This window comes from Spea bombifrons, chromosome 2 (assembly GCF_027358695.1).
Source record: "Spea bombifrons isolate aSpeBom1 chromosome 2, aSpeBom1.2.pri, whole genome shotgun sequence".
In the NCBI taxonomy this organism is placed as follows: domain Eukaryota; kingdom Metazoa; phylum Chordata; class Amphibia; order Anura; family Pelobatidae; genus Spea; species Spea bombifrons.
In genome coordinates, this window is record NC_071088.1 from 35,665,127 (window position 1) to 35,691,201 (window position 26,075).

Here is a 26,075-nt window from a genome sequence, read left to right on the forward strand (position 1 = left end):
ATTTTTTTAAAATCTTTACTGTTCTTTTAACATACCAACAAAAATTTCAAAATGCCAAAGAGATACTTTTGCCTTAAAGCCTCTTTGTTCCTCCGCAGACCACCAACAAAGCATGGTTTTTAGGTCACTTAAATCAAAGTCCGTTACCCTACCTGTATAAACATAAAGTCAATTCTATGCCTTTTTTAACCCTTTAACTAATCCTGTACAATCAATAGGATACACCCCACCTCCAAAAGAAAAGACATTGTGTAGATGGCTTACTGTAGTTACCCAAGTGCAAATTAAGCTTCTATATTTCTATGAAAAAGTGAATCACATATTTAATTATTGTTTCTAGTGTTCAAAAATGCAACATGTTAAACAAACAGAATGACCAATTCCAAATTTTATTTTACAATCAGTTTTTCTTTTTGCAGGATGTCCCATTTTGATGTTGTAGAGCACTTCTCCAGGTACAGTGTGAAGGTTTAAGTCATTAATGTTAAACCTCACCACACAACCTTCTCTCTCTATGGGCCTGCTAGTGACTTATAGAGACTATTCCATGGATGACATATACACTATTCGCCTTGGGATGTTGCAAGTCCCACTCATTCCCTTTTGTGCTATAAATGCAAGCAGCCAGCTTCTGGGTGTGTGCAAATAATTTGTGCTTTGCTCACTTGCAACTTCCACTACTGTTTAAGCTGCCCTAAGGGGATGTGGGAGGCTCAGCATCTCCTGGTCAAAGTGTCAATACCTGGAACAAGAGGTCAGCTTTATTGATCAGGTTTTTCCTGGTGTTTACAATTGAAGCTGGCTGGCTTCTGCCTAGGCAGTGAGTGTCTGCCATGCATCCAGGGAAAAGGTCCTCTGTCTTCTTCTTGCTGGTGGGGGGCTTCCTTGTACAGTGCCTCCCCCAAGCTGCTGGGGTACTCAGGGAGTATTATGTGGCTGCTGTTGCTGTTGATTGGAATTACCAAAACCAGGAAGGCCAGAGGTACAGTAATATTTTATATTTAGTGTCTCTTATGTTAAAAGACAAGTTAGAAATGCTACAGTATTGAGAGATTCCTGGTAGCTGTGACTTGATTAGAATATTTACTGTTGTAAACGTATGGATGGTGGAAAATAGAGAATAATGCTTAAGTTTTACTCCTTAACTTTCTTTTGTGTTGGGCTGCAGTAGCTATAAAGGTACAATGAAAATAGAAATTGACAAACAACGGTGCTAATCTCTTACTGCCAGTGCTATCAAATCTCCATTCCTTTACGCATTGCTCAAAAAAAAAATATATATGTACTATCATCTTTAGATGTGCATGATTTTTAATTAAAATGGTTATTTGGTAAGTGGAAATAGTTTTTATTATTAAAAACATAAAAAAGTGAGCATACGAAAATGGAAAATATAGTTTCACAGATTGTTTTCCTGTATTTAAGTTGCTCTCGTCTTTGTGCCTTGGTATGAAAGAATAGGCAAAATGTGAAAAATAGCAATTCCTGCTGTTCTGCTAAAATTCCAGCAATTACAATAAGCCATCAGGTAAAAATTAACTTGCGAAAGTTCTGTGAAACAAGCAAAATGTCAATGTTGACATGTCTAATACTAAGGCACACAAAAGTCACTTTTTGATACCTTGGCCATATTTAAATGGTTTTCCTCATTTGCTTAAACCTGGTGTTTTAGACAGCATAGAATGAAAGCATGAAAGTACATGGACGTTTTCCTTGAAGCCGTGTCTATCTTGACTTCTTAAACATGAAACAACGAAAAGATGACATATGCTGTGACTTTGCATGTGGCTCTGCACAGGGGAACATTTTTGTCACTTTTCACTCAACATAGTAATACAGAATTATTGGCTAAAGTTTTGTACAATATCATTGTACATTTACAATGCAGATTGAAAAACTTGTGTGCAGCCAAAATGTTTATCAGTATATCCCAAACTCAGATGGTGAATTACTCCATTGCATTTTCATTACAGATTATTAAAGAATTTATATTTTGAAATAAATCAGGGTCAACCTCGAAAATCTCACAGTATATCTTAAAATGGTACTATCTGCATTGGCAAGGTTTGCTTTCTTCTCATATGAAACCATAATTGTAATTATAAGTAAGTGTTTACAGGAATCGGTGACCCAAACCGTTTGCTGCTCTGATTCATGTCTTTTAGCCAAACTAGGAGTGGTCAGGGGAGACCTGGTATCTTCTGGCCATGTGAAGCCAGGTGGCACCTGGCACCTTGCCTCCTAGCAGTACTTACATTCACCCCAACGCACACTCACCATAACACTCACTTTAACATACTAACACGCACTCAAAACTTACTCGCTAACTTACACATACACTCTAACACACCCAGAGTTTCTGGGGCTGGTCTAGAAGCCTCATCCACATGGCTGGCTAACACAGAGATCTATGGCTGGCCCCTGAGTCACATAGGATAACGTGACCCTAAGTGTCTGGAGCAGCTGCATCCTGAGAGAGGGAGAGCAGGCTATGTTTTAGCAGTGTACGTGTGTCATTATTAACCTTTTAAATTCTAGAGTGCAAACCTCCCATTAAACAAGAGTAATCATTGTTAGTATCTATGGATGTTTTCTACCCCACTTCTTATAAATACCCATGATCCCCATCACCTTACCTAGTCTTATTGTGAGGTCTATGGCAGGCTTCAAGAAGGGATTGGTAGTATAATAAGAATGTGCTTTGTTTTTTAATAAAAATGCTTGAGATATATATTAAGGAAACCTTACTTTAACAGTAGCAAAAGGTATATAGATCACCAGTATTTGCTGGACATTTCTCCCATGGCCTTGTCATTATGCCTCAAAAGGCCTTTGTTTTGGACATTCCACCTGGTGCCCCAGAGGCATGTATAACTTCATCAAGCCTATCATGGACTCTGGTCTATCATGGATTTATTTTCATAATTATACTTTACCTAAAGTATTATTGGTTGAAGGAATTCTCTTAGTGTCAAACAGTTTTCTGAATTATTTTCTGGGAACAACAAAAACAAACAAAAAGATCTTCTTGACCTTCCAGTCTGCATTGATTATGTGAGCAGCCATAACAAAACTGTGGAACATAAGCATTTAAAAAAAGAAAATCAGATGGCAGAAAAGAACCATTTAACCAATCTGTTCTGCCCATTTCTCCTGACATAGAGACTCAAACCTTGATCAGTCCTTGGTCTTGTCTTTTATCCAGGACAGCTTTATGTCTATGCCATGAATGTTTACATTGCCTCACTTGCCTTGTCTGACATGTCTCCCCAGAAATAAACTTCTGTACTTTGTTAAATCACTTTGAGTATTTAAATGTTTCTATCACATCTCTTCTCTTCTTTCCTCAAAGCTATACATATTGAGATGTTTCAGCCCTTCCATAGAATTTTTATCCTACAAACCATTTAATATTTTAGTAGTCCTCCCCTGCCTGAACTCTTTCTATATCAATATCCTTCTAGACATGGGGTCTCCAGACCTGTACACAATACTCTAGGCAAGGTCTGTAAAACAATATATAAAGTGGTGGAACCACCTCCCTCTTCTTGCTACTAATGCCTCGAGCTATCCATCCCAGCACCCTGCTAGCTTTTTCCAACACCTTATTGCACTGCCTTTTTAGCTTTAAGTCCTCTGAAATAATTATTCTTAATTCCCCCTCTTTTGTTGTCACTGACAGAACAGCAGGGTGGCTTGCCAAAGTATTTAACCCTCTAAGGTCCCGTCACCCCATCTACAAAAATAATAACAGCAATTCTAATTTGACAAAAGAAAAAAAATTGTCAAGCTTAATGAGAAAATATAAAAAATAAAAGTGAAATAATTATAATAATAATACTAATAATAAAAGGGAGTGGAAACCTAAACAGGTGCAAAGGGTGTTTTAATACATCAATCTGATATACAGTGGAGAAGTTATTTAGAATATTGTGGGATGGGGGTCTAAATATATGAATGTGGACACAGGTCACTGTGGTAACCCAGGTTTATGATTATACTTTTTGTATTGGACAATAATTACAAATAAAATAACAGCTATCATTTTGAAGCAATTTATGAACAAACAAAAAACTGCTAATAAGACAACTATCGATATAGAATCGGTCACCATGACAAAACCATTCTTCTGTTTTCTGAGACAGTAATAATTTCAAAATATGAGTGGTTTGGGAACTTGTGAAACTTGGTGATCAGTGGTGAAATTGCTTGTGCAATGGCACCTAGGTTACATTTCAGTGCAGTGTATGTGTGTGTGCATTGACCTTGGGGTTTACTCAAGTAAAAGTGTTGACCCATCCTGGAAGAATATCTCTTACTTTCACAGGTTGTGGGGAAAACTCACTTGCCCACCCCTTAGCACTGTACAATAAACAAAATGTTTTCCCTTGTTTGGACTGCACTACATTAAACTCCATCACACACCCTAACCCTGTTGTCACTCTACGACGACTGCTCCTTGAACTCAAATTGCCTAAACTTTAAACCTGAATTACTGTCGAAAGTGCTGCACTAACAAGCAGTCTCTCTGTAGAACACGCCTGGGTTGTCGGTTTTGCTTTATGTTATGTTTCAGGGCCAAGTGTCATAGTACGTGTATGCCTGCTTTTCTTTCTCACTTGTAACCTATTGAAAAAGTAAAAAAGAATAATAATGCATGTATTTCTAAAAAGGATATGCATTGCAAAGACCATTTCAAACAGAGTTGTAGAAATGTGTACAACCACTATAGATGACTCGTTGTACCTTATTCTAAGTAAGGAGGCAATTCAAAGAGGCACATTAACTAGACATAGTGGCACAAAAAATACCTTTTAGTCACCGAAAAAGCTTTCATTTAATTCTATACACCCCTCTGCCTCTAGCTGGTCTCCTTCCCTTCACTCTGGTAGCTGCTTTTTCAGAGACACAGCTCCCGACACAATTTGCAGGCTGCAGACACCAGGTAGTTTTATTTCAAACATGTATTGCAGCTACTTCAGCTCCCATAACTCTCAGCCAGTATGGCATGTTAAGCATTATAGGAAAGTGAGTACAACTGTGTTGTCAAAGTTTAGTTTTTGTTGACATGTGTTGACCGCGTCTACAATAATATTCAGCAGCCATTTTGCTGCCTGAACTTCACGAGAATTGTAGTTATAGACTGGGGTTGTGGTGGCCTCATATATTTTTTCCTATTAATGGGTAACTAACATTTGCCTCTCACCAGAAAACCCCTCTCCTGAGCCAACAAAGGTGGGCAATGAGGTAAGGAGGTATTGAGGTGGGAGAGGGGAAAGGAGTGGAGGATATTTTGCTCTCTCTTGAAAACATCCTGCTGAAAAATATGGAAAAGCTAATGGCGGCGTATGTTTTTTTTTTTTTTTTTGTCGTTAAATTCTATGTTTCTGTGTAATTTTCAGAGAATTCACTGTATATAGCAACCCTTATGGGTTATCTTTCTTCCAAAATATATGGGAGACCATTATTGTATAGCATGCTCCCTCTTGGGTAGAAATATCCATGGCAACCATACATTGGCTTATTTATTATTATTATTTATTAATTTTGACAGGTAAACTATCTATATTTGGGCAATTCGGTAATTTTCCCTTAGTGGAAACAAAAACATAAAACTATAAATCTTGTTTTATCTGATAATTTTCAAATCAAATACAGACTGACAGGAAGTTGCTTCTAAGTACATGTATTCACTAAAATATTTGCATTATATTGTTTTTGTTTAACTCCAGTTATGTTTTCAAGAAGCTAATATACAGAGAATATGAAGCAGACTTTCAAAAGGCAAAACCAGCTTCAGAGTTGTTAGGTAAGAACCCGTACAGACATTTTGGGCATAAACATGTGTTATACATCACGATGCAGCCTTAGTAATATGAACTTATATCCATATTTATATAAGAAATATATGTACTCACAAATGGGTGGTTAGTAACTAAGTACAGCAGCATTTACCCCGTAAGATGATGGAAACAAAGCACATTTTGTAAACTAGGGAGGCTTTAGTTCCATTTACTAAAAATACATATACAATCATCCAGATTAACCATTTATGGGACATTCCGAAACACATTAAGTACACACAGGCTTAGTGGTGGTTGGCTTTTCCTGACTATTTTGGAGATAAGTAATAAGGAGAGACAGAACAGACACCAAAAAAATGCTTCTTATTACAATACAATCTTGAATTTTCAGAGGCTTTGTTATAGTCTATAACTACATATAACCCACCATTGTGTGATAGAGTTTAAAGCAGGGGTTGACAAATTTGGTTTGGATCTATGAGCCAGACAAAAAAATGTAGGAGCCAATTAGTGAAAACATTAAACCATTTAATAAGATGATAATAAGTTAATAATTAATTGATAAATATAGAAATTTCTATATAAGTTCTAACATATGCTTAGACACTCTAGCATCATACAGTAAAAGATAGACATGTTATAACACACACACCTAACACTATACACTCATGAACACGCATGCTAACACTATATGCTGACATATACTAACACACACAACACCATGCATTCATACATGCTAACACCACACTCTTATACACACACTCTCTTTGGTACTATACATACGCATACACACTGTCTCACAGTATACACACATTGACTTTTTACACTACAGTCCACACACTGACTTTGGCATTATATATATACACACACACATTGACTATAGCACAACTGACATACTCGCACTGACTAACACTACAGTACACACACATTGTCAAAATACATACACACACACTGACACTATGCGATCACACATACACACTGCATACATACACATGACTATAACACTACAGTAAACCCTTTGATAGTGGCAACTGAAAACATGTGATATGGCGAGAAGATGGCAGCTTTTACGTAGAGCAAAAATAAGAATGGTAATTAAAAAAAAAAAAAGCTCAAAGAACCAAGTATAATGTGGAATGTAAACCTGGCTTTTGTTACAAAGGCTCAATGTTTTAAGCCAACACATAATCCTCTTTTAATTGCAGTTCCTGCTGCTGAAAAATCCCAAATCTACTTTGTCTGCCCCCTGCTGCCATCTTTTATTCTGTTTATAGCTTTGTCCTCTCAAGCTATTAGGCACAAACAGTTTAATTACAGTTTTTAATTCCAAGAATTAAACTAGAAAATAATTCATTTAAAACACAGTACTGGTATTCAGTGAGCACAGTGGTAAGGAAGCGTAGTCTGTAAAAGTCTAAAAAGAATGCTATTTTTCTTAAAAGGGTTTATGAAGCCACAGTCTTAAAATATAGCGACCTTTGGAACTGAAATATTTACCCAAAGTTATAAGTTATGTATATGTTAAAAGAATATCCCAGCAAATTTGGCTCAGTCCCAGATGTTTTAAGGAAATTCTGCAAAATAATAAAATCATCCTGAAAGCTTGTGTGACTCAAGCTGGACCACAAATAGTTACCACAAACATCATTAATTTAGCTTGTTTTACTTGGTGAAATAGAAAAAGCGCAGTAAAAACCAGAAGCTTTATGGCTTTGAAATTTTACTAAAAAGTAAAACGAAATATGTAAAATTAAAGGGGAACTTATACAGTTGAAGTTTTAAGCGTGATTTAGTTGTTAACTAAAATGACATATAACTTGTGCTTTTTGGTTGGTGGTCAGGCTAATTGTTTGGGACATATTTAGTTGAAGCATAGATCATAGTCGAGTCCATTTACTTTCCTGAGGTTCTTGCTTTTTAGTATACATAATTTGCTAAGATAAATGGAGTTTACATATCATGTAAGAAATGTAGAATTTGGTTAAGGTAACAATTGTGCTTTAAGAAAAAAACATATTGACTATTTCTTTTTAAGGTATAATGGGTCCAACATTACGTGCAGAAGTTGGGGATACATTGAGAGTTCATTTCAAAAATATGGCTAACAAGCCCCTTACCATTCACCCGCAAGGCATTGCATATGGAAAGAAATCAGAAGGTAAAAAATGAATCAAATGAAGTTGAATATTTGTTGTATAACATCCAATCAAATGATAAAATGTGAATGTCCCTTGATTAGTTTATTTTAAAACTCAACTTATTTCTTATAGAGATGTGCAATGAGCACAACTTGCAAGTAATTAGGAACCCTACAGACTTTAGACACGTTGGAACAAAAAGCTTGCAAAAAGCTACTTAATTAAACTGACATTGACGGGATTAGACTTCATTATCTGATTATCATTAAACTAGTTGAGGATATCTGAAGGGCCTCTGTATTCACCAGGAACAAGTAAAGTTTGTATACCCTGGCACTGGTGCCTACGACAAGACATATAAAAACCACTGGCGGCTACAGGGCCTTTCTTGAAATGTTTACCATAAAGCTCTTCCCGTCTGTACCTGGCCTTCAAAGACACTGAGCCACAAGTTACAGTTCCCTTGCTCTACAATCAGTGTGCGACTGCTGTACAAGGATTATGACATTATATCTCGGTGCTCAGCCAACTAAGGCACAGACAGGGTAAGGAAGAGGTGTCATTGGCGGTCTGTGCCAGGAGGGGCATAGATCAGGCTCCATCTAGAAGACCACCATAGATAAGGTCAACATCCAATGGCAGATAAAATGGGAAATTGGGAGAACAACCTAAGTATATGTTAAGTGGAGTGGATGGGAAAAAGGGTAAAAAAAGAAACGTCAACACAAGGAGAGGGGAGAGGACAGGCTGTGGGTACAGACGGAGTGGGTAATGTTTTGGCTTTTGCATTCATAGGTCATTTTTAAGATTTGTCTCCAGTTGGACAGGCATAGACGGATGTAAAATGGGTCAAGTGTGAGCTGAAAGGGTGTTGCTGCCAGTTCCTTGTCTTAGAAAACTAATTGTGCTTATCATTTTTGTTTAGGTTCAAACTATGCAGACAAAACATATAGTTCAGAAAAGTTGGATGACTCTGTTCTGCCAGGCCAAACATACACCTACAACTGGGATATTACTCAAGAAGTGGGACCCAAGGAGGATGATCCAAACTGCCTTACCAATATTTATTATTCTCATGAAAACATGACGGAAGATCTAAATTCTGGACTTGTTGGTGCATTGCTTATATGTAAAAATGGTAACCGATGTTTATGTATAATATTGTTTTCATATGTAGTCATATGGATTTAAAGATTTACACGGAAAAGATTTACCCAAAAGAGTGGCTAGATTGTTAAATTAGATTGTGTTTGGATGTACATCTAGTGACCCCCAATGCTAACACACACATTGGTAATGTGACTTGAAAACCATGTTAATGTGTGTTATATGTCTCTTCCCTAGAATCCAAAGTGTGTGACAAGTGCATTAGAACGTAATTTGCCCATCTAAATTCCCAGTACCTTAGTTGCCAGATTGCATTGAAAAATAGATTTGATGGCAGATGGGAACCGCTCAGCCCATCTAAATCCCACCATATGCACTAGTTTGTATATGTTTTGTAATATGTTCTTGTTTTTCAGAAAGCTTAAACATTGATGGCACAGAAAAGTTGTTCAACAAAGAATATGTCCTGATGTTCGCAGTATTTGATGAGAATAAAAGTTCCCAAAAACCAACATCAAAAGATCATGAAACTTTAATGTATACAGTAAATGGCTACACTAATGGAACTATGCCAGGTAGGAAATTATTGGTAAACTAATTTCTAAGGGCTTTGACAAGCAGGGGCATATTCTGGCCTAGGCTTACAATGCCTAGGGCAGCGGGTCCAGGGGATGACAGTCCAGAAAAACCAGGCAGGATGATTGGTCTGGCGGGCTTGCCCCAGGGCCTGTTTGTTTTCAAAGCTGGACCTTGTACTATATGCTTAAAGTGATAAATCTATTTATATTTCATTTTTCAGATCTCAAAGCCTGTGAGGGTGACACAGTACGCTTGCATATAATAGGAATAAGCTCTAAACCAGAATTATTCTCTGTGCATTTCTTTGGGCAAAGTATCGAACAATACCATCACAAAGTATCAGTCATCAGTCTTGTAGGCACCTCATCCACAACAGCAAATATGACAGTGAACCAAAGTGGTAGATGGTTAATAACATCCCTTCTTAATAAACATCTTCAAGGTAATCCGTTTTGAACATCAGCAGCAAAGTTGGAATTACTTTTATTTTTCAGGTCTTGTTTAATGAATACTCACTGTTAAAACATGTGCATGAGGGTGACTAGTAGTGGACAAGGGGACTTCATGCCCAGGTTGCAGAAGAGACACCCTGAGGGTAATGTTACCCAGAGTACATAATTTCTTAGTAACTCCACTGTATTTGTTTGTATATGGTACACTAGTTTTACTTTAAGATCAAATAAAAACACTAGTGTTAATTCTGTATTTCATTTGAAGACTTATGTTACTATCATTTAAAGTGAGTAGATTAATATATCCATGGTCATTTGGACAGGTAGGGTCTTGGCAGAATAATGGTCCCAATTCTTTCCTGTGGGAACCAGGTATAGCGGTACCTACATCATGCGCACATAGATTAGGACAATATCAACTTCCAGAATTTTGGGGGGCTCAAACACTCACAAATGTATCAGTATGAGTTTGTAAATAGTTGTGGATCCAAATATATCCAGTGAAACAGTGAAGATGGTTAACTGAAATGTCCAGCTTACCTAAAAACACTTGGTTGAGGTAAGACCTACCATAATATAATGGGCATTGTGTGCATGTGTCTAAAATCATAACTTCTTCCTGATTACTGTTATTTGTATTACTCCAACATTTTTTTCATTTCTAGCTGGCATGCATGGTTATATTGACGTGGACACGTGTGGTGAAAAGGTTACCACTGTCCGTAGATTATCCATCTTCCATAAAAGATTTATTAAAGTCTGGGAACATTTCATTGCTGCAGAAGAAGTAATGTGGGACTATGCACCGGGAAAGCAGGGAACAGATAAGTAAGAACTGATTATGTTAACACATAAATATGAAAAGCTGTTCTTTTATTGAAAAGCTGAATTAATTACCAAACAAAAAAACAAAATACTGTCTGCGCTTCTCACCCTAATAAAGTTTTTTTCCTTAATTACCAAACATCAATAAGTGAAACAACAGTGCAGCTATTTAAAACACTGTAGTACTTTTAAAGTTTTTTGAACATAAGAGTAACTTGAGTTCACTTAAATGGAACACCAGGTTTGCTGTTGAGAATGAACTTGGTAAGTTACCACTTGTTACGTCATACTTACTGCTGCATGTTCTTCCTGAACAACTCAAACTTAGTTTAATCAGTCTACAAAACATTTTCCTGGAAGCAAACCTCAAGCAAACAGCAATGTTAAATTGGAGAGAGAGCCTCCATGGTGTCCTGCCATGGACTCCATGCCTGCTTATTATTTGGGGTATACCGTATTTGCTCGATTATAAGACGAGGTTTTTTTCAGAGCAAATGCTCTGAAAAATACCCCTCGTCTTATAATCGGGGTCGTCTTCTAATCAGACCTCAAATAGAGGTCTGATTAGGAGACTAAGATCCAGATCCCCCGCACCGCTGCAGGGGACCTGGATCCTCCTGTCGTCGCCCCCCCACACACACACTTACCGGTGCTTCCGGAGGTGAAGTTGGCAGCGGGGGTTTGTATGCGTCCGTCGCAAATACCTTCCCCGACTGTCAGAGACCAGAGTTCCTGATCTCTGACAGCCGGGGAAGGTATTTGCGATGGACGCATACAAACCCCCGCTGTCAACTCCACCTCCTTCCGGCTGCCGCGGAATGAGACGTCAACCCGCTGCCCCGGCAATACAGCAGGAAATTGGAAGCACCGGTAAGTAAGTAAGTAAGTAAGTGTGTGTGTGTGTGTGTGTGTGTGTGTGTGTGTGTGTGTGTGTAGGGCATTTCTGGAATGCCTTACACCCCTATATGCCACTCTGGCACTTAGGGGGTTAAAAGGCATATTATGGGGCAGAGTGGCATATAGGGAGGTATAAGGCATTTCAGGAGGCAGAGTGGCGTTAAGGGGGCATTTAATAGTGCACTCTGCCTCCTGAAATGCCTTATACCTCCCTATATGCCACTCTGCCCCATAATATGCCTTTTAACCCCCTAAATGCCAGAGTGGCATATAGGGGTATAAGGCATTTCTGGAGGCAGAGTGCTCTATATAATGCCTTTTAACTCCCTTAATGCCACTCTGCCTCCTGGAATGCCTTATACCTCCCTATATGCCACTCTGCCCCATAATATGCACTTTAACCCCCTAAATGCCAGAATGGGATATAGGGGTATAAGGCATTTCTGGAGGCAGAGTGGCACATAGGGGGTCAAAAGGCATACCATGGGGCACAGTGGCATATAGAGGGTTAAAAGGCATATCATGGGCCACAGTGCCATATTGGTGTGGCAAGCCTGGGGGCAGATGTGCGTAACTGGGGGACAGGTTGGAAAATACAAGAAATAAAAACAAAAAAAAATATTTTTCTCAATCATAGCTTTTATTAAAAAAAATAGTTTACATGAATTAACATTTACTGGTAAAACTTTTTTCCTTTAGGGTCGTCTTATATTCAGGCTTTTTCTTTTTTTTCCTAAGTTAATATTCAGATTTTGGGGGGTCGTCTTATAATCAGGGTCGTCTTATAATCGAGCAAATACGGTAATAGACTCATGAACAGAGATATTAACCTTTTTACCTCATTGAGCGTTCAGAATTGTGCCATTGGAGCCATCTTGGCTGAACGCCCACTTCTAGGGAAAGTAGCCATTTTTAAACAAGTCTTCTTTTTGGGAGGCATGGTTCACATCAACAGATGCTTCCTGATAATACCAGGTTTACTAACTCCTGACTCACATACATACAATGTTTGAATGATGTATTCAATAAAGACCAGAACAATACAATAATTTGTGTGTTATTAGTTAAAACAGATTGTGTTTGTCCATTATTGTAACTTAGATGAAGATCATATCATATTTTAACATCATTTATACATAAATGCTGGTTATTCCAAAGGGTTCATTTAATTTTTCCTTGTTATGCTTACATTTCCACAGGACACACTGCCCACAAAAGTATAAAAAAGTTATCTATAGAGAATATACTGATAAAACCTTCACAAAGCGTGCACCAGCTGCCAATGAAGCAGGCCTGCTTGGTCCCGTTATTAGAGCACAGGTCAAGGATACGATTACAGTACGTATTCATTTTTTTTCCAAACATGATAAATTTGTTGAGTTGTTTTGACGAACAAACCATCAGACTTAGTTTGAGTTGTGAGTTGTATAATAACCCTTCCTTGACAACTTTAACAAGCTGCTATTCAAACATTTGCAGCTATAGTACTGTAAATGGTATTAGGTTTTCCATGACTTAAATTATTTCACACGAAGAGTTGGTACTGGAATAATAACCAAAATTGTATTTGTTAGGTTGTATTTAAGAACATGGCAAGTCAGCCCTACAGTATTTATCCCCATGGAGTATCACTGCAAAAGGACTACGAAGGTGCAACTTACCCTCCTGACTTAAAAGGTTCGACCATTAAATGTATTAGCTCTTTGACTATGAATAGAATTCTAATTATATTGATCTCACAGGCTTAGTTCAAGCACAAGGATGTGGACACTCATTTCAATAAAATTAAAAGATGCAATTCATATGGAATGTGAAGGAAATCTAAAGTCTGTTTCACCCACTTTTCTCAACTTAAGACATTTGTACCTAAGTACAGTACTACAGTACTGTTGTGTCCCCCAATCTTTCAAATACAGAATTTGTTAATCAAGTAAAAATGTGTTGTTTTCCATGATTGATCAGTGTAAACTATATAATGATACATTTCTAAGGTGAATTTCTTAAACATAATACAGAATGTAGGTAAAGTTTTGTCTAAATGTTTTTTGTTTTTAGGTAATGAGGTACAAGATCAAGCTGTCATGCCAGGAGACATAAGGACCTATTACTGGACTATTCTCGATGTGGATGAACCCACAAAAGATGACCCTCAATGTCTGACAAGAATGTATCATAGTGCTGTTAATATCAGTAAGGATATTGCATCTGGACTGATTGGGCCGCTTCTGATTTGCAAATCAATGTCATTGAATACAAGAGGTGTCCAGGTAACACTCAAGCTTAGTAAACTAAAATTAAAATCAAAACATAATTACATTAAGTGTGTTGTTCCACATATATTATACTCTTGAGTTGGCTTATCCAAATATACCTTAGCCGGTCTATAAGCTTATTCATCCCTCTGAAGGTTTATTCACATAAAACAACACAGTTGTAAGGCAACAATCTACCTAAGCCTGCTTTTTTATCACATGGCAATTAAGTATTCCTGGGGGGAAAAAGAACATTTTACATGATTCAAGAATTATGTATGGGAAAGTTTTGAGTACTAAGGATGATGTTTTTAATGCTATGATTAGTTTGAAATATTGCAAATTCAGCAGAGTAAATGGGACAGTACCTTTAATATAAATGCCAATATCTCTTGAATCTAGGAAAGTGTAGTTTGCAGCGGTGCAACAAGCCCATGAGAACAATTTTTTCTCTAAAAAAATATAACTTTCTTTGTAATATACCAGCAATACATTGAACAGTCTTATTAAAAAGGCCAGGACACACCCCTAATTTGTACACAATGTGCTAAGTAGATTCTACTAGTTGTCTACTAGTTGTCCTGAGTTTAGAAATAACCAATGTTATTTCTCTAAATATATATATATATATATATATATATGGACATTAAATTTTTCTATAATTTTCTAAATACACTGAAAAAGAAAAATAACTCCTTGACGATAACTGACATGCCTGGCACGTCATGATTTTGAAAGGGTGCAGAAAGCGATCTATGATTGCGGCATTCAGCAACACCGGGATCTGTAGCAGGGGCGTCTGCCATATATAATATGGTGACGGGCACCTAATTTAAAAGAGCTTAGGAGGGACCTCCTAAACTTAAACCGTGTCACCAAAATGCCTCGATAGCAAGGCATTCAGTGACACCGAAAATCCACTCCCACCGTTCCAGAGAGTGGCCGCAAATGCCACTGCAAGAGATTTTGCCTCTTGCAAGATGGCAGCGTCCTTTAAAAAATAAAAAAGTTTCTTAGAGGGTCTCTAGACCCTCCTGAGAACTCTGGGCTCCCTCTGCAAGTTGAATACAATTACAATGTGATTAGTAAAATAAATAAAACAAATAAAAAAAAGAAGAAAAAAAAAATAAAAATAGTTATATATATTAAAAAAGTTTATTTTTAGAATCAAGTCCTTAAATTACCACTATAGCTTCACAAAAATTATTGCATGAAAAGAGTTAAAATACTGGAATTTTAAATGCCCATGGGGTGCCTAGTTTTAAAAAATGTATGATTTGAATTAGCTGGGCTCAAAGAGGTCCCAAAATAGGACATGAGCACAGACTGACCAGATGTCCACATTTAAAAAAAAAAAAAGCACACCTTGCAAATGTGACCTATTACCTCCCCAATAACACAGCAAACCCATTCATGGGGGTATCACAGTATTCAAGAGATGATGCTGAACACATATTGGGGTGTTGCTTGACAGTGACATATTCCAGGAACATTGGTTATTTCAAAAATCAGGACTATTAGTAGAATCTACTAGCACATTTTTTCATTAGCTTTTGAAAATGAGTAAAAGATTTTTCAAGGAAAAATCTGAAAAATTATTTTTTCTCAATTGTTTTCAACATATTTTATACTTTATTACAGTAAATTATATGATACTATCAAAATAATGGGATCTGAAGAAAGCCCTTCTTGTCCTGAACAAAATAAATATATAATTTGTGCGCTTTTAATCAGCCATTGTCATGAAGGGGTTAATATATATACAGAACATTTAACAAGGCATCTGCAATGACAAGTTATATCATGTTTATTCAGTTGCTAAATAAGCATGATTGAATGTGTAGTCCACCACACATCAAATAGCAGAGGTCACTTGTATAAATCAGCCTATGTGCTCTTTTGGACAGCATTCATAAATGTCTTCAACAACGAAATAAGCATGACAAGAATTGTGGTATTAATTCTTTTTATCTTTACCCAGGGTTGATCTGATTGAAAAAGTTTTGGTTGAAATATACATTGTAGTCTTTTAAATTGAATAATAAAGGTGTGATAAAACAGGGTGTTTTTGGCTTAGTTCCGTCTTTGAAAAAGGATTTATCACTCCATATACTTGTTAGCTAACAAGAGTAGGGATTAGGGGCTACTCTCATATTCTGATTTCCTAAAATCCATAACTATTTACATCTTAATATTTTTTTTTCAGCAAAAGGCAGATCAGGAGCAGATTGCCATGTTCACAGTGTTTGACGAGAACCAAAGCTGGTACCAGGAAGAAAACCAAAAGTCATGTAATAAGATTAACAAAGGTCAAATACAAGAGTACAATAGTAATGTCATACCAAGTGAGTTTATCCATTTTATTATTATCATTATTATTATTATTATTGTGGTTTAATCCAGTTTATGTAGGCTTTAATGTGTCTTGCAAATGTTAAATGCTATATACCGTAGTTATCTGTTATTTTAATGTCCATAGATTGTAAGCTTGCGAGAGCAGGGCCCTCTCCTACTTCTACATCAATATTTCTTAACATGTCTTAATGTTATTATCAATTTTGTATATTGTCAATTTTGTGTTTAGTTTGTAATGGTTACTTTTCCTTTTGCCTGTTGTAATACCACTATGGAATCTTCTGGCAGTCTATAAATAAAATGTAATGTTGTGAACATATATGTATATGTAATTAAAATATCCTAAAGACAGCACCAAGACATTTTAGTCCTTGGAGTATGTACTTCATATCATTAGAAAAATCATAGTAGCCCAAGAGAAAATAGAATTTTAGTACATTTCGCAACTTTTATTTGCGCCAGAGAGTGAATGAAATGAATTTTGCTAACGATACTTAGCAATTGTTTGTTTTAATAATAACAAAATATTGTATGTGTTTTTTTCCCTTAGCTATAAATGGGAATGCCTACCAGAATGCAATACTAGGCTTTTGCCATAACCAAGTCATTCAATGGCACATTTCCAGCATAGGATTCCAAGATGAAATTATTGGAGTCCATGTTACTGGACACTCCTTTCGATATAAAAGGAAAAATGAGGATATAGTAAATATTTTTCCAATGAGCAGTGAAAGTGTCAGTGTTGAAATGGATAATCAAGGTAAATAATGCTCACATTGTTCAAAACAACAAAACAAGGAGAGGTTGAACATTCAAGGCTTAACTACTGATTGTAACAATGAACCACAATGAAAAAAAAGTATTTCATACTGAACAATGGATCATATTCTACCTTTCTCTACCAAAAGGGCTCACACATCACAAATGAGCTGTGCAGTACAGATCACTGTTCCTATAAGCGTTACCACGTGGGACGGGGCTATCATATATAAATATATATTAAACATAGAAATTATAATAGCTGGATATGCGCCCTGCATCACTGCTGTGCAACAGGATATGATGTCATATTCTGGCTCTCAGCATGAAGCCCCAACAGAGGCCTCACAGAGGAGACAGTGGGGTGCCGAGCAGTTGCTGAAAATGTATTCATGAACGATCTCTTGGCTCCCTCTCTCTCCTCCCCACCAATCAGTGCTCCCTCTCAGCTGGAGAAAAAAAAGTACAGTGTTTAAATTGGGGGGGGCACAAGGGGGGCACAGCATGATGTAGTGGGGCCATGGCCCCCTCTGCCCCCCCTGCCGATGCCACTGTTGTGATTTAGTGTGGGAAAGAATGGGAATCAAAGCCTTTTTTTGTTGCAAAAACACAAGCAGTCATTACATTTTGATCAACCTTGGGTTCCATTCCGTTTAAGATACAGATAAAATTGGAAAATGCTATTATATTACTTTATGTGGATCCCTGATGTAGACAATCCCTGCTTTTGTTGAGAATTCATGAAAGTGCTATATGCTTCATTTGTTTTCTTAGTACTGATTTATTGAACATGTTTACCCAAAATCACTGTTCAAGATTTACTGCACAAAATAAACTTTCTGTTTAATCCTTGGTTGATAAAAAAAGTAGTTATATGTATTTAAAACATGTGTGTGTGGTTTCTTTAATTCCAGTGATAATTTTGTTGTTTTGTTTTTTTTACAGGTGTTTGGCTTTTTGGAACCTTTGGCTTTCCCAAGAAGAACGAAGGCATGAGAATCAGATTTCGGGATGCCAAGTGTTTACCTACCGCAGACTATTATAATTATGAGGATGAGCATTTTTCCTTTGAGAGTAGTGAAACTTTTGAAGAAAAAATTCACAGACATTCAGACACAGACTCCGATGATACAATAAATGAAATGGAAAACACAGATTCCCCGTCGAGGCAAGACTATAGTGATTACTTGGCTGAAATGTTTCAAATTCGCTCATTAAGAAACCAGACAAAGACACATGAAGAAGAGCTGAATTTGACTGCATTGGCCATAGAACACATGTACGGTTCGTCAAATGAAAACTCTTCTGATAGCCCAGTTGTTTTGAAACAAGATGAAAGTGATTCATTTGAGTCCATTGAGTCAGAAGATAAAGACTTATTACAGATGAATAAGACAGTCACCGATACAAATACCCAATTTAATGACACAAATATTTTGGAGGAAAATGTACATGGGCAATTCCGTACAGAAGGAAATGTTAACAGAAAAGAGGACTGGTTTAATAATGAAATCCCAATGGTGGCGCAAGTAAACAATGGCACGGATATTGAAGCAGAGGCTCTAGATTTTGTTTCAATTGAAGATAGGAATGACTTAGAAGCATCTCTCCCAAAACATGACAAAACTGAGGAGGGAATGGAAGATACAGCACCTGTAATAAATCGAGTAAATAAATCTCACCCTGACGTAAATTATATTGACACTCCAGAGAACGCTGTTGCACTAAAGTTTCAAGATTTTAAAGAAACTGATAACTCAAAAAACACAGTGCCCCTCAATCCTGAAAATGTCTCCTCATTAAGTTTAATTAATGAAAACAAGCAATTTACTACAGGAATACCTCTGTCTTTCGTGGAAAGCAATCAGAATGACTTTACAAAACCGTACATTAAAATTGAGCCAGGTTATTCTCCAGAACTAAATGTAAAGGAGCCTGTGGACTCAGAAATAACAAATCCACCAACCAATCCTATTTATCCAGTAACAATAACAAGTGCACCAGTCGCTTCCATACATTCAATGTCAGACATAACTGATCTTGAGGATTCTGAGAGTACAAGTGTGAGAGCAACTCCTAGTTATTTCAGTTCACCAGACACGACGACGAGTGATTTTGTGGACTCTGAGAGAACAAATAGGCCAACCATTCGTAGTTCTTCGGCTTTACCAGGCATAGCCACAAATGATTATGTGGACTTAGAAAGAACAAATACACCAACCCATCCTACTCATTCAAGTTCTTCTATCATAAATGCGACTGATATGGGAAAGCAGGACATATCAACTGCACCAATCCATCCTACATATTCAACTATCCCAGACATTAACTCATCCAATATTGTGAAGATGGAAACTAGTTCACCAACTCATTCTACATATACTTCTCCAGAGAGTAAAACAGAAGAATATATAGATACAGAATTTACAGAAATGTTTGGGTGAGACACACAATAATCTCTTGGTTGAAGCTGGATTTTATGATTATGGTAATAATGAATAGATTGTTATACCTGTAATCGGGATGCAGGCTAAATGTTAAAATACCATTTTATGATATTGATATGTTTCTTAGAATCACTCATTCAGAGCCTTATTTGTGACTTCTAGGGCCTATTGTAAGGTCTATTATAATTCACGGTAAGTGCTAGGTTAATTTGATACTTGACCTGGCTATATGTGAACTGGAGTGACTGTATGCAGGAGGAGGAAGAGGAGTTTTTTTTAATCTCACTCCATACAATCCAGTTGTGCTACACTGACTATGAGAAAATAATTTAACTGAATTCCCATTATTTTGATTTGAAACATTATTCTGAACTCAGTAGCACAAATTCGTACCAGTTCAGCTGAACCCAGCAGCTCAAGAAAATTAACATAGAATTAATTATGTTGTATAAAAGACAGACTCAGAGAGACTTCAGTATGCTTTTGTGACATACTATTTTAATTGAATGTGACAGACCTAATGCCATTTCTTCCCATGTAACCGCACAGCATCATGTTATTATCCCCACCAAGAAATTGTTCATTGAGCTTCCTGCACAAAAAGGAATCCATATTGTTTAGCAAGGCATGCTTAACCATCTTTTTCAAGGTGGTCAGAATTGTAATGTCCCAATATGTGACATTTTCTCACTTGTACTACAGCTGGCCATTTATGAATAAACTAAACAAAATATAGATATTAGTGCTCCCATATTCACAGATGAACCTTATTTATAATACCCCTCCATGTAGTTGGATAAGATTTGTTGTGTATTATCACATGTTATATGTCTTTGGAATTTTAGGAACCAACTATTTGAAGATGTAATACAAGCCATATTTTATCAGAAGGACAATAATGGCACTGAGAAAGAGAATAACTATGGGCATTCTGCAGAAGAAGACCTTGACAATTTGACTGAAGTTTTTCAAAATGGCACACTCACATTGCCAAATAACAAAACCCATCAAGGGCAGCTTGCAAAACAAGAGGAAACCCCAAATCAAACTCAAGTAGTTCATACAGGCCAAAGCAGAAACAATACTGTTCACAAAAGGCACGGCGTGATTCGAAGACAAAAAAGAGTAGGAAATATACCTGGTAGAAGGACAGGCTCTCATAAATATTACCCAATCAAAGATGAATTTAATGAAACCCAAGGCATGATTGAGAGTGAAAATGCAACATCAAAGGTTCCTGTACGCAACTCTAGTGGCAAGTCTGCATTTTCCCCCAGAGGATTTAGAGAAGTTAAAATTGGGGTATACAGCCAATATGAAGGTGATTATGTTGAGTATGACACAGATGCTTTTAATGAAGATGACACAGGCTCTGCTGTTCAATATATTACATTCGAGGATCCATACAAAGTCAGCACGGAAGATGATGTTATTCATTACTCCAACCCAGATAGGGTTATAGAACGCTACCTGCGTAGCTCTAAAGGGAAGAAGAGAAATTACTATATTGCTGCTGAGGAAGTACATTGGGATTACTATGGAGGTTCGAAAAGGTACAGTATAGTTTGTATTTCTTATCCATACTATTCACAGTGGATCTCTGCATCTGAGTTGAATCCATACTTTTCAACATCATTCTCTACATCTGGGTTGTATTTCACATCAGAGGCAGTAGGCAAATTTTGTTAGGTGTGCAGTATGAGACAAGCTTTTAACTCAACCTGGTCTGTGTCAATATTCTGTTACTTAAGTATACCAGGTAATGTTAATAGTTTTTTGGGGGCTTTGGCCGTACTTAGAGATTGGTATCAATTTAAAAAGAGGTCTAGTTTTACCGCTCATAAACCACACTTCCTACAAATGGGCCATTGGCAAGAAATGAGGCAGACAAGTAAGAAACAAGTGGCATATGGGCAAGATTGTGTTAAACTAGGTTTAGCTGTCATTAGTAGCAGCCTTCGTATATTGAACTCTCGGCAAGTGTCTACTATTCCTAATGGGAAATCCAATTATCTTCATGATCTCCATCAAGCCAATTTTCTACCAATAGCTAGAAACCTATAGGTTGGGTTTTATTTCTTGAGATATTCGTCTTATTTCACAAAAATGAGCACATTGATCACATGCAATTTTCTTTATAACTAGCTCGAATAATGTACGTGATTCACCAGAATGTCAAACAAAAGAAACCCAATATAAAAAAGTAATATTTCGAGAATACATTGATAGCACGTTCCAGAAACCTGCCGTACGAGGACAATATGAAGAGCATCTTGGCATACTTGGTCCTGTAATCAGAGCGGAAGTTGATGATGTTATACAGGTGAGAAAAGAACATTTAGGTAAAATTTACCTTTTTAAAAGAATATATTTAGAACCTATTTCTACAAAGATCCTTAAATATATTGTTGCATTGTTAATAATCTTGTTTATTTGTTGTGATTATTTACTTATTATGACTCAAAGCAAATACGCGACTCTATGAGTTTTATGATTTACAGTCACATCTAGTGCTCTAATACATTATCGTAGCTAAATTTTGCGGATGTAGATACATATTTACCTAACATTATAAGGCATGTTACTACTATAATTTAATATTAGGCACTAATGTCAAATATTTCATTTTGAAAGGTAACGTTCAAAAATCTAGCCTCCAGGCCTTATTCTGTGCATGCACACGGTGTTTCTTATGAAAAGTCATCAGAAGGATGGGGATACGATGATGAGACACAGGATTGGTTAAAAAAAGATGATTCTCTGAAACCAGGAGACAAATATGTATATGTGTGGTATGCTTCAAAGCAATCAGGACCTGAACCAGAGGGGTCAGCCTGCAGAGCATGGGCTTACTACTCAGCGGTGAACCCGGTAAGAGTTAATTATTTTTTCTAACTGGATCAGTGCATTCAAATTTACTGATATACTCAAAACCACAATAAAAATGTGATACTGTTTTGTAACTTCATCTTTTGAGTGGCAAGGTTCTTCCCTGCCAAATATATAGGCACCACCATGACGTCACTCTACATTATCAAAGGGCCAACGCTGTAGTATTATCTGTATTAATATTTCTCACCATGGACATATCTCATCTCTTTGAGTTTAGGCATCCACAGTAGAGTGGGTATGGAGAAAGGGGAGGACATTCAATTTGATTAGATAATGCTAATACTAATGAGCTTTGTTAAGTGAAACAAAGCTTTGTGTAGATGATCGACCAATTTTTCTCATCTTTACAAATTACGGAATTCCTCCTATACCTTTATTCATTTCACTTTTCTAATATACATGTCAAATAACCTAGAGAAGAAAGAACTAGATCACCATTCTTGCATACCTCCAGAAGAAGTAGTTTTCAAATAACCTTACCATTTAAAAAAATGTGTGATTTTGTGTTAACAGGAAAGAGATATTCATTCGGGCCTTCTAGGACCACTTTTGATCTGTAGAAATGGCACCCTTGATAAACATAATAACAGGCCGGTGGATATGCGTGAATTCATATTGCTCTTTATGACCTTTGAAGAAGAGAAAAGTTGGTACTTTGATACAAACAATAAGAACACAGCAGTGACAACGAAGCCATCTAATGCGAAGTGCCACACATTCCATGGTAAGGCAATTTTGGATGGTATTAATAATAAAGAGGGTTGAGTCTTTCTATAAAGAGTTTGGAAAAATGAGATCGTCACCTCCATTTAAGATGCTGACATGTAGTGAATACAATATATAGGTTTATTAAACTGGCTACTTGAACTTTAGTATGTATATTTGCTTTTATACTGAACATAAGTGAAATATGATTTCATTTTATTCTATTTCACGAGGAGGTATAAATTTGACTGCGGTACTAATTAGAGTTGTAGAGGGGCACAGCTAATATAATGCCCAGGCTACAATGGCTCAGACAGCATCTTCTGTGGTCATTTTTCCTGGTGGTTTAATGTGAGGTCACAGGAAGATACCCCCTCCCATCGTCTCAGGAACTAGGGTAATTAAAGCCTTATTTTATAAAGCCTTTCGTTTATTACTGCCTACTCGCTTTTGCACATTGAGTAGGAGGCTGACATTATCCATCCATCCCTTAGGTGTGCAGATAGGCAGGCTAGTGTGCAGTAGCAGAGATCATTGTCCCTGAAACCTAATTTTAAATCCTCCATGGCTTTAGTTATCCTTTGTTTTAATTAATGCATATATTTACTCGTGCATGCAGAGAAGTACTTTTAATGGATGGACAACAAAAGGAAACAAGCTGACTATTCCAGTCCTATACTTACGGTTGTTGAATGCAATTGTATGTAGAGTAGTTAAGATCACTGTCCTTGGTACATAATATTCTGTCTGCCCCCCAGTGTCCATCTTTTAACATGCAGGCTACAAAAAGATTGTCTTCTTACCCCAAGCTAGGACAAACAAACCGATCTCTGTGGCGCCCCAAAAAGAGTGGAAACCCAACATTGGCAAAATACTTTTAAATAACATGTATTGGTAAATGGAACATTTATGTTTTCATTTATTTCTATTTCATTCCAGCAATAAATGGAATTATTTACAACCTACAAGGCTTGCATATGTATGAAAATGAACTAGTGAGGTGGCATCTGTTGAATATGGGAGGTCCGAAGGATATCCACGTGGTTCATTTTCATGGTCAAACCATTACCGAAAAGATCAACAGAGAAATTCTGTATGGCACATACCCTCTGCTTCCTGGTAAATATTATATATGTGTACTATTAGTTTCCTATTCCTAAACCAAGAGGATTTTTTGATCTCACAGAAAACTAGATTAGTTTTAGAGGGATGTGTTTGCAGGGCATGGTGCTGTGTACTAAATAAATCTATCTAACGGTGTTTACATATTAACTTATGCAATATATACCTACTGAAAACGATGGAGGTATTTTCACTTTTCTCAGGATCAGTTAAATTATTCTTCTGCCATGTTGTTAAGTTGCTGATTGCTATGGATTGGTTTAAGAAGGATGGCGGCGTTCCATGGTGGTCTGCTCATGAAGCCGCAACAGGTCACGATGCCAGATGTCACTTCATTAATGTGGGCCGGTGAATGTCCTGTGATCTCCCTCACCGGGCACTGCTGCACCTTTGTTACATGAGCGTTTGGGTGCAGTGTACCCCCCTTAGTACATCCCTGTTAAAATTCTGCCTATGAGTAAAAGAATGTGTCTGAAATCCATCAAGTTTAATTCTCTAAATTTTAGATATATAACATCAAAGTAAATAAACCGTATTGGCCCAAATATAGGCCACACTTTTCCCCCCTACTTTAAGTCTTTAAAGTGGGGGTGCGGCCTATAATCTGGGTTTTATTCGTATCGCCCGACGCCCGGGACATGCAGTACCGGGCACCGGGCAGGTGTTTTCTTTTTCATCTAGCCCTTCTTTGGGCAAGCAGCAGTGTTAGGATCCAGATCCCGCGCAGCGCTGCAGAGGACCTGGATCCTCCTCTCCGGCAGCCGGTAGATGTCTGCGCGATGCGCATAGACAACCTCCGCTGCCGGCACTTCCGCCGGGGCTTCTATAACAGAGCACCGGCGTGACATAACCTTCGGATGCTCCACCATAGAAGCCCCGGCGGAAGTGCCGGCAACGGAGCTTGCGCGCAGATGTCCACCGGCTGGCCCTGCAAGACACCAGGCAGTACATTGGTAAGTCTGGGTAAGTAGAGTGGCATATCTAGGGAGCAGAGTGGCATTATCAGGGGTCATAAAGCATATCATGGGGGGCAGAGTGGCATATAAGGGGGGCATAAGGCATATCAGGGGTGTAGAGTGGCATATCAGAGGAGCAGAGGGGGATATCTATGTGTGTATTTTTTCTTTAAAAATAAATTGTTCTTTAAAATAGCACCAAACTTTTAGGGTGCGGCCTATAATCGCGTGCGGCCCGTAATCGAGCCAATACGGTAATTATCCATGGAATTTAAAATCTGGTAATTCTTATTAGTTTTCATTCTCTTTCTTAAGGCTCATTTGCGACAGTTGAAATGCAGCCATCAAGAGAAGGTTGGTGGCTTTTGGATACCGAGGTTGCCGAATATCAGCAAGCAGGAATGCAGGCAATGTTTCATATTATCCATAAAGGTAGGCACATAAGCATCGATTATGGTTATATCAATTGACAATTAATTTTAAAAGTATATATTAACGTGATAATTTCTAATAAATAACAGAGATATGTTAGACTATTCCGCACAACAAAACCAACCAGCTTTTCAAAATCAATCTTTGTAATTTATGGCATTTATCCAGGCATTTTATGTGTTGTGTTGTCTGACTAATAAAAAAACATTGCCACACTAGTGGCCGTGCATTATTTTAGCCCTTGCTGTTCTGTGGGAACGACTGGGGCACTTATTTATTGCTCTCTGGTCAAAGGAGAAGACTCTGGAAATAGTGTGAGAAATGGAATTAACAACCAGTGCCGGAATAGGGTG

General features: G+C 37.3%; 1 protein-coding gene across 1 annotated transcript in view; it reads left to right on the top strand.

The window, feature by feature from the left end:
* The first annotated feature begins 744 nt into the window (after positions 1-744).
* The window catches only part of F5 (coagulation factor V), a 33,286-nt gene continuing 7,955 nt past the window's right edge, over positions 745-26,075 (top strand). The window contains exons 1-19 of the mRNA XM_053457488.1: positions 745-982; positions 5,733-5,809; positions 7,840-7,962; positions 8,868-9,080; positions 9,466-9,624; positions 9,849-10,070; positions 10,746-10,908; positions 13,002-13,140; positions 13,377-13,479; positions 13,858-14,069; positions 16,261-16,399; positions 16,960-17,169; positions 18,114-19,608; positions 20,461-21,168; positions 21,761-21,938; positions 22,250-22,486; positions 23,021-23,231; positions 24,152-24,331; positions 25,606-25,722. Coding sequence (XP_053313463.1) covers positions 834-982; positions 5,733-5,809; positions 7,840-7,962; positions 8,868-9,080; positions 9,466-9,624; positions 9,849-10,070; positions 10,746-10,908; positions 13,002-13,140; positions 13,377-13,479; positions 13,858-14,069; positions 16,261-16,399; positions 16,960-17,169; positions 18,114-19,608; positions 20,461-21,168; positions 21,761-21,938; positions 22,250-22,486; positions 23,021-23,231; positions 24,152-24,331; positions 25,606-25,722 — 5,035 coding nt within the window. The 5' untranslated portion in view covers positions 745-833. The remainder of the gene's footprint in view (positions 983-5,732; positions 5,810-7,839; positions 7,963-8,867; positions 9,081-9,465; positions 9,625-9,848; positions 10,071-10,745; positions 10,909-13,001; positions 13,141-13,376; positions 13,480-13,857; positions 14,070-16,260; positions 16,400-16,959; positions 17,170-18,113; positions 19,609-20,460; positions 21,169-21,760; positions 21,939-22,249; positions 22,487-23,020; positions 23,232-24,151; positions 24,332-25,605; positions 25,723-26,075) is intronic.